The sequence below is a fragment of the Panicum virgatum genome, chromosome 2N (assembly GCF_016808335.1).
Source record: "Panicum virgatum strain AP13 chromosome 2N, P.virgatum_v5, whole genome shotgun sequence".
Taxonomy (NCBI): domain Eukaryota; kingdom Viridiplantae; phylum Streptophyta; class Magnoliopsida; order Poales; family Poaceae; genus Panicum; species Panicum virgatum.
In genome coordinates this window covers 39,129,747-39,139,654 of record NC_053146.1, presented here as the reverse complement: position 1 = coordinate 39,139,654, position 9,908 = coordinate 39,129,747, and the positions used below count along the sequence as shown (strand labels likewise).

Here is a 9,908-nt window from a genome sequence, read left to right as displayed (position 1 = left end):
CTCCATGTTCGCTCTCAAGGCATAGAAATTTCCATGTTAATCGGAGAAAAAATAATATTACCCACCATTGCCATTATAATAAAAATTAGTCTTAAATACCTCTGTGCTTAATTAAAAATCACCCACCAATGCCATTATGAAAAATTAAATATAAAATACCATTTAGCTATGTATAAGTTACAAACATATATTGTTAATAAAAACTAAAACTAACGACAATCAATCAAAATAAAACGAAAATAAGAATAATTATATGCATAATATTATTAAAGCTCAACAAATAAATTTTTTATTATAGGTAGATTATATTAGAATTGTTTTAACCAACAATAAGATATAATTTACGATAATAAACATGATGATTTATGGTAAAAAATAGCATAATCTTTAAGTAAGGATACAACGAGATGCAAATTTTTGAATTTTTAATACTAGCCGCGCAAATGCGCGGGCTATACCCCTAGTTCTTAGATATATCAAGATCCGTTGGTGTCATTTCTTAAGATAGGGAGGTATACGGTAGGAACCCTCTTGCATTGTAAGATGCATATGTTACTTTACAATATTATGAAGAAGCTCCATATTGCCCTGTTTTGGTATTGTACTGGTACAAGTATATTAAAAAACATATTTTATTAATCGACACAAATAAGTACATCTATCTAATAACTTTTTAAATTTATTTTTTACGCCTCTAGGAATATTCCTACTCTTTCGTAGTAACAAGGTAAAAGTTGCACACATCAGAGGAAATTCGACGGGGGCATGGCCAAAAATCAGTTATATCTCAGGCAGATAGGCTGTGTTCAAATCATCAAGCAAACATGTGGTTTATCTCAAGAGGAACAAAATTATTCGCACAACTAAGGGGAAAGACAGCTTATGGAAGTTGTTGACCATACATCTTGTTATAAAGTGCCTCAACTTTAATGGTCTGTTGGGCACATGTGGATTACATGGCAAGCAAAACAATACAAATAGGGGCATTATTATCAACTAACTGGACTCCAAGATAAAAAATCTTGGGATATATGGACCATCATTATTTTTTTTGTGGTGTTACTTGATCTCTTCTGATGTCTTCATCTAGCCAATTGCATTGTTCTTGATTCTCCACATGAACAAGCTGAGGCTCCTCTTGGCAACACACATTGCCTCACCAACAGTGATTGTTTTTCTCAGTTTGTCAACCATTTGCCGCAAATGCCTTCCCTCTTCGCCTTCCATGACTCTTCCGATGCATTCTTTCACATTGCTCTGGTCACTGCTATCCAGCGCAATCCCAACCTCCCACATGTGAACTACGTATGCGCAGTTGATGAAATGGTCCGAGGAGATCGGGTAGCATATCATGCGAACCCCATGGCGTAAAGCTTCCAGCACCGAGTTCCAGCCACAGTGCGTGATATAGCACCCCACCGCCCTGTGCTTAAGAATGTCATCCTGCGGTGCCCAGGCGACAATCTTGCCACGGCAGGCGACCTTCTCCATGTACCCGTCAGGGAGGCCTGCTCTCCATGATGGGTGGTTCTTGAGAGCCCACAAGAACGGGCGGCCCGAGGCCTCCAAACCACGCGCGAATCCGCTTATCTTCTCAGGTCCGATAGGTGCAGCCCAGCTTCCAAATGAAACATAGATCACTGACCCAACACTCTGCTTGTCCAACCAATCAATGCATGTCTGGTCAGTCCGCCACATTGCAGTCATCTTCTTCCAGCCGTCGTCGTCGAACAATAACGGCCCAACAGGGAGGATTTCCTGACCCTGTGGCAGATCGTACAGGTCAGAGTCACCGCCTTCACAGTACAAGGAGTTGATGAGGATGGAGCGGATGTCTTTCGTACGGTTTACTATTTGTAAGCAGAAGGCTAATCTTGATTTCCGGGATACTGCGCTACTGCTGATGAGCCATGGAAGATCTTTGAATCTCAGTTTTAACTTTGCGGGCAATATGTGGAGATCTGCAATGTTCTTGTGTATGTTGCAATGGCCGCTGTCGATGTGGTCAGATGATATTATGGTACCTTTATGTTTGTAAGGGAAATCAGTTAGCATATATGTAAGCACAAAAAACAAAAGAATCATACACAAGCTAAGGCTAATTAAACCCCAACATCGTCGTCGCCAGATACCACAAAAGATGGCCGATCCTAGCAGAAATAATCAGCTTGTTGGGTTGCACTGAAGTGGCAGGGCTAGTGGCTGATTTCGCACTGTAGGTACAGTAGCCTTGTATGACAACGTAGCCTTGTATGACAACGGTCACAAGCTAGCCGTGCATTGTGCAACGGTCATAAGCCCAGCCAAAAGCCACTCATCCGAACAAGCTGAATGAAACTATCTGATCCCACGAGAAGTGGAATGAAACTATAATATTTTTTGTCAACAGAATAAATTAAAGCAGAAGTGTTTGTTTTCCATATAGCAGCCAGTGGCGGAGCTAGGACAAAAATTTAGGTGGGGCACATTGCAAATATAATTTTTTAATGATATCATGAGGACGCACAACAATAGTTAATCTATATCAAATTTAAACAATAATTAATGATCATATCTCTTATTTGAAGATAATTGTCCATTAATTTAACAAAGACCAATCAAACAAGAAAAAATATCCAATTTAAAGACCAAAATCTAATATTTCAAGAGCTAAAAAACCTGTAAATTTGAAGAACAAATCAGTTAACTTGGTGTATAATATATGAAATTGTGAATTGTAATGTACTCCGGTTTCCATCAACTTGCGTGAACAAATCAGCTGAGAAGGCAGCACTGCACCAGGCACCAGCAGAGAGCAGCGCCCACCGGCGCTTGGGTCGGTCCGTCGGTGCCGGCGTGCCGCGGGCCCGCAGTCGCGAAGCTCAAGCCTCGCCGTCACGGGGCTGCTAGCTCGGGGGCTCGCCGGCTCGGGCCGCCTCTGGCCGTCTGGCGCCTGGCGATCTGGGCGTCTGGCCGCAGGCCGCGGCCGCCGGTCGGGGAGGCGGGGCGGCTGCAGGCAGCAGAGGGCCGCAGCAGCCAGCAGGCGAGTAGCAGAGCCGAACTGCTGGAGCACAGAGGCGGGAGGCGGCGGGCGGCGGCCAGTTTGCCAGCAGCGGCGACGGTGCGGATTGAGGATGGGGGCGGCGGCCAGTGAGTAGGGGATCCTGTCCGTGAGGAGTGAGCAGGGTTGGGGATGGGGCACTTGGGCCAGCTAAACGCCTAATGGGCTTATTGGGTCTTTTTCTCACCCCACGACTGTCTCTCTGCAGCTGCAGGCGACGAACGCTGCCGCCGGCCGCCGAGGCACCGCTCCTCTGTGGCTCGCTGGCTCCCTGGAAGAAGGGGGTCTTGCTAAGCTACTCCGGCGGTAGGTGGGGCAGCGGCCCCACCCTGCGGTACGGGAAGCTCCGCCTCTGATAGCAGCGCTTATGAGTGTAGCTTAGTGTTTTGCGATGTACAGATATCTAAGTTCAGGCTGACTGCTGACAACTGTTTCATCAAAATAAAAGGTAAACATGATTGATGCCTGAACAGACAGATGCCCGAACTAAATGTACATAAGAACAGAAGGAATGACATTAAAAGAAGTATGTGGGAGTTCAATGTGAAGGCGTACCAGATTCTGAAATGAGGCCCTTGTCCACAAGCTCCGGGATTACCGCCACGGTGCGGTAGGTTGCCAACATCCCTACCCAGAAGCCGACCACCGGCAGGCCGAGGCGCGCGGCCACGGGTATCGCCCACGACGCCAAGAGGTCGATAACTAGGCAAGAGACGATGTCGCGCTCTGTCATCAGCATGCCCTCCAGTTGAGCCGGCATGTAGTGCTCCATGGCGTGCAGGAAGCTTGGGGGTCCTGGGGGCTCACCGTCGCCGTCGTCCTGGAGGCCGCTGGGTACGGAGACGAGAGCCACCCTAGGGATGGAGAGCTGCCCCATGCGGCGGTGGATGAAGTCGGGTATGGCTACGGTGACTGAGACGTAGTCCCCATGGTCCACGAGGGTGCGCGCCAGGCGCAGCATCGGGTTGATGTGGCCCTGCGCTGGAAATGGAACAAAAATGATGGTGCGGCGGCACCCCGCGACGACCTTGGCGGCCATGCGATGCAATGGCGCCGTTCGATGGAGGCCAAGCTTGAGTTACGGCGCACTGTTGTTTGTGTGGTTTCTAAACAAAGGGGCGCTACTGTGTTTACAGAGACAGCCATGGACTTGATGTCTCGTGTATCCTTCCTTCATCATTCTAATAAGGCCAGTAATAATGTGTCCAATCGCGTCGCTTTAAATTAAAATTAAAAAAAGGATCAACTGGATATTTTTATATTTCTAGTGTATCTCGAAGAAAGGGGGATACAGACGTGTATCAAGAGATCCTACCATATCATCTCCGGTCTATGTTTGGTCTATCAAATATATCACATCTATATAGGAGAGGGATCAACAAGATTATTGTGGTATGAGTGCAATTCATATAGTCTATTTGTTTCAGAGGATGTGGACAATATTCTTCGCTACCATGTCTCTAGTCTCTCTTTAGTCTATCAAATATATCACGTCTATATAGCGAAGGGATCAACAAGATTATTGGGTCATGAGTGTGTTGACGCAAATCTCGGTCAACACACGAGAGCACTCGAGCATGCGAGTCGCAAACAGACCGAAGGGTAGCGAGGCCGCACAGATCGGTTAGACCGGTTGAGCGAGCCGGTCAGACCGGTTTCTAGGGTTTCGCCGAAATCGGTCGTCTCGAGTGATAACTATCACACTTACATGGTGAAGGATGGCGGGGTTTACGAGAAAACCAACAAAAGATAACCAACGCGCTTACGTGACGAAGAACGACTAGTTTACGAGCAAACTAGCAAAGGCCGTCGAAACTTTCGCCCAGGATGGACCCCATTAGGGTGTGAACGTTGCTGGACGTGCCCTAGATTGACCAGCAAGCCTTAAGACGCCTTCTCTGGTTGTGGAGATCAGTAGACGAACAGCATGTCTAGGTTGGAAGAGAATTAGGATTTGAAAAAGTAAAGAGTGATAGATTGATTCGATTGGATGTGTATCAATCGGCCGTAACCCTTTATATTTATAGGGTGGGGTGGTCTGTACACATTAGGAGTCGAAACCCTTACAAATCTCGTGTCAAAATACAACTCCTAACTCAGATTGAGATTTTCGGACCGGTCTGACCAATCTCCGAACCAGTCTGACCGCCCTGGACCAATCTGACCAGTCAGACCGGGGTGTAGGTCTTCTATGAGGCATAATTTCCTCAACCGGAGTCCAAATTGGACGTTCTATATATGCATTTCTATCGTCTCGATGAGATCACGCAATGGTGAAGTCCAATTGACAATTTGACAAAGTTGTCCTGACCGGTTTGTCCAGATTGCCTAGCAAATTCTGACTCGTGCCAATTTTGGGTGTCTAACAGAGTGCAATTCATAAATTCTATTTATTTCACAGGATGTGGACAATATTAATCTATCTATTCTTATTCTTCTATATACTATTAAAGTTGAAATAATTAAAAACAATTCTCACCCAAAGTGGACCACCCTTACCCCTCACAGATGGCCCCATACCGCAGGTCTCGAGATGGTGGATACATGAAAACAACTATTTCTAAAATGTTTCCACACAAAACCTCTAACTTTTCTCACCACGGCTCTCCTACCGAACCAGCATACCAACCAATCACATTTGATATGTTATTCAGGCAACGCCAACATTGATTTAGGAAATACCAATATTATTAGATCATGGCAAGAGAGGGCGCGGCCAATAATTATGGGTCTTATATGGAAAGCCGATTAGCTGATTGGCTGGTTTCAATAATTTTCCTAATTAGCTGGGTGTAATATTATAAGGTGAACATTAATTGATTCTTTCAGCCAATCAACAGCACATAGATGGCGCCAATCAACAATAATCTGTAATTATTAGGAGAGAAAGAGATCATGCATTTCCTTTCTTATTGTGTTGCTTATGGAAATATTAAATCCTTTTTGACTGATGGAATCATTTGGTCTGTTATGATTGACATGCAAAAAGAAAACATATATTTTCTACGCACAACAAATTGAGGGTGCTGCGGATAGCCCAAATGAAAGAACATGGACCACAACCCATCTCTAGAACAGACAGTTTACCAACGGAAAGCATAATGAAATTTTCATCCGCTGTTTTCCTCCGCCTGGAGGATGCTATGGCACAACCTCATGGTACCGAGGTTAGCGTATAGCAGTGGTAGGATTTGTTGGTTTGGTAGTGGAGATGCACGTACCACAGGCATGTGTTTTAAAAAAAACCCTAACAAGAATTTTATATTTATAAAGATTCAAATCGACGATGGATCAAATGGAGAAAAGATTGGAAGCTGACAAACCTGGACCGAAATCGAGCGCCGCTGCTAGCCGCATTCACTGTCCTCGATGGATTATGCAATTGGATAAACCCTGGCGAGTCATCAGAACAAACTACGGACAACAAAAGAAAAAACAAGAGATCAAATCAGAATAATAATCAAAACAAATCAGTAAAAAAAGAAAAATTCAATTAAAAAATCTTGGATTCGTGGGCCAGCGTGCTGGCCCGCTGCTCTCTCCGTCACCGAGTCTGGACTCCAAGTCGTGGTCTTGATGCTGCTTGTACGGTGGCGTCGGTGGAGACGGCGTCGTGCCGCCACAGCCCAGCAGCCAGCCTAGGGTGGCTACCCTTGCCACCTCCACGACGGCCACGACTCCGGCGATGGGCCCTAGAATAGCTGCGGCACCTTCATAGGCACCACGGCCTCCACGCCACGCGCGCTTCCCACAGCCGCGAGCAGAGGAGGGAGGCCGCGACGCCCTTTCCCGGAGCAGAGACCCTTCGCGTGTTTGAGGATGCGGAACAGGAGGCGTTGCGCGGCGCGGCGCGACGGAGGTCTACTTCGGCGATGGCGAGGATGTAAGGAACATGGCCCCATTAGGCCATTGTTGTGATTTTGGTAATTGTGTGACAACATAATCAATGGGACTAATAAGTTTGCCAAGTGAATCATATTAGGTCCAAGGATGAATACAAAGCTCTAGCAAAACAAGAATCAAAGAAAGAACTCAGAGAAATGCTGAATTGGTTGAAGTTTCACATGAAATAGTAGCACCAGTTAAACTCATGCATTAAATCGGTGCCAAAAAATTGATAAAATGAGATGGTCTGCAGCAGAATCTTGTAGATCATTTCACAAGCTTTCCATAGAGTACAAGATCATCGAAATCGGAGTTCGGAGTAAAGAGCTATGACCAAAATACGAAGCACTGTGAAGCTGATTTCTGGAAGCACGAGTTAAACCGATGCTCAAACTTTGGTCAAATGAGATGGTGTTCAGTAGAATCTTGTAGATCATTTCACAAGGTTTCCATAGAGTATAAGATCATCGAAATCGGAGTTCAGAGTAAAGAGTTATGACCAAAATACGAAGCACTGTGAAGCTGATTTCTATATGCACCGGTTAAACCGGTGCTAACTAAAAAGGCGTCGGTGCAATGCACCATACTATTGACCAGAGAGCATGTTTTTGGGTCCAAAAAGTTTGTTTAGCACCGATTAGACCGACGCTATCACCGGATACACCGGTAGTACCATATTTCAGCTCTGCAGAACTTGTCAGAAAGGGACAACGGCTAGTTCAAGCTATTAGTGACCGATTAGACCGGTGACTAGGCATCGGTTAGACTGGTGCTTACGCAGAAATGCCCCCAACGGCTACAAACGGCTACTTCAAGTTTGTGGGCTATATATATGGCTTCCCCCGGCCATTTTGGAGTTGCTGGAGTTCCTAGAAGTCACATTCACACTCAAGAACACCTCCAAGCCATCCAAGAGTATACTAATCAAATCTTTAGTTCTTAGCATAACTTTGTTAGTGTTGTGCTAGGTTAGCTCTTAAGTGAGTGAGAGAGTTAGGTCTTGTGCCTTGTGCTGTGGTTCTAGAGTGAACCAACATTGTATCTCGGTGCGCAGGCCCCTTGGAGCATTGATGGCTCGCCGGCACGTCAACGACCCTCTGGCTTGGTGTGGGGCGGCGTCGACATCTTTGTGCTGGGGATGTGGAGACCCCCACCCTTCTTGGTGAAGCTCCTTAGTGGAAATCGGGATCAAGGTGCCCGTGGTGACTCGGTGTCCCCGGAAGAGACTTGATTATCGAGAAGCAATACTCTTTGTGAGTGCTTCAACAACGTGGATGTAGGTGTGCCTTTGTGGCTAACCGAACTACGGGATAAATCCTCGTGTCAAAGAGTTTGCTTTCTCTCATCTCTCCTTTAAGCTTCCACATTTACTTCTTGCAACTTTTGTATCCCTTTACTTTCATAGAGTAGCATCTTGATAGGATTGGCTATAGGTTGCTAAACTCTTTTTGGAATGAGAATTTCACACTAGAAGAACCCTAGTTGCACATCTAGATAGTATATTTTAGTTTAATTTATGTGCAAATTAGTTGGAGCCTAAGGATAAGTTTTTGAGTTGCCTAATTCACCCCCTCCCCCTCTTAGGCTAGAGCACCCGATCACTTTCAGAGGAGGACCCCGAGGACGGCTCCCGTCGCCTTCCCCCATGCACTGGCAAGATGCGGAAAAGAATGGGAAGGAAGGGGTAGAGGAGTGGCGGGGGTTGAGGACAGGAGCAGGAATGGGAGGCGCGAATCACGCGACGGCGGACGGGGTGGAGGAGGCGGCGGTGGAGGGTGCAGAGGCTGATTGATTGATTGATTGATTGACTGACTGATTGACTGACTGACTGACTGGGGCATGGTTCGCGTGTGCGAGGGCACTCGGCTTCGGTCGAGGCCGCGTCAGGGCCTTGGCTCATGCGCCGTGCTCCGGCGAACAAAACCGCGACAGCTCCTAGCTGCGGCAAGGCTAGGCGAGATGTAGGTTATGGCGGAGCATCGGCGTTGGGTTTCTACAAACGAGATGGGCGGCAGAAAGGAGATGGATGGGAGTCCGGGCGTGACCTACCAATGAGCTTGATGGACGACAGCGACAGCGCAGTGGAGAGGCGGGGACGTCTCGTGCAGCGCGGTGTCGCTGGTGTAGACGATCGCGGCGCCGGCGTGGTGAAGATGTTCTGGTGGCACCGGCATTCTCCTCCTCCTAGTGCTCGGCTCCGGATACGGCAGTGTTGTCGTCCTCAGCTTCCTCTTCCCAGCTCATGCTCCTCTTTTCTCCTTCTATACTGACTCTCGATCGGAAGCAAATGGGATGAGGGGGCCTCGGTGGATCTAGTGCATGGTTAATAAGAAGGTTTTGATACTAATTCACTACTAGAACCCCCCCCTTAGGTACATTTTGTTTGTAACGCCACTTAAAAGCGTTTCTACACTGGGTTGTACACATGCATATTGATATGGTTTTAGAAACGCGGCAACATGAGATGACATTTATTACACTTTCAACGTCACAAGGTATGTAAATATTTTTTTGACACACTTTGAAAATCATCTCAATTTAACACGGTGTTACACACGCTTTCAATCATTGCTATCATCTAGATACATTGTTAAGTGCAACAAGTAATTGTTTATATGGACCTAAAGACGCTTCTTGACATGATACTTAAAATGTATCAAATTGATACTTGATTAGCACAGCAGTTTGGATGTTTGGTTTGGAAACTAGGGGTCACTAGTTCGATTCCCAGCCCCAACTATTTTTACATTCTATTTGATTTTTTTTTTCTTTTTGCTAACCTTCTACATGATCATGTCTATATTTTTAACATGTAGTTAAGCATTACTGTATTGTGTAACAACACCAATAGACATGATTTACATATGTCTTTATTAAAATGTATCATTGTGTGTACACATGCATCTAGCGTGTCTATGAAACATCTTTTCTTACAATGACACGCTTAATGAATTCATCTCTACGAAGCCTGACACAGCGCATA

The 9,908-nt window shown here is 46.0% G+C and overlaps 1 protein-coding gene across 1 annotated transcript; it reads right to left on the bottom strand.

The window, feature by feature from the left end:
- Positions 1 to 830: 830 nt before the first annotated feature.
- Positions 831 to 4,079, bottom strand: LOC120662593 (UDP-glycosyltransferase 82A1-like). Its single transcript, XM_039941708.1, has 2 exons — positions 3,596 to 4,079; positions 831 to 2,024 (listed from the first exon to the last, which is right to left on the bottom strand). The coding sequence occupies exons 1-2, from the start codon at positions 4,077 to 4,079 to the stop codon at positions 1,087 to 1,089; spliced, it is 1,422 nt and encodes a 473-aa protein (XP_039797642.1). The 3' UTR covers positions 831 to 1,086.
- Positions 4,080 to 9,908: the final 5,829 nt, after the last annotated feature.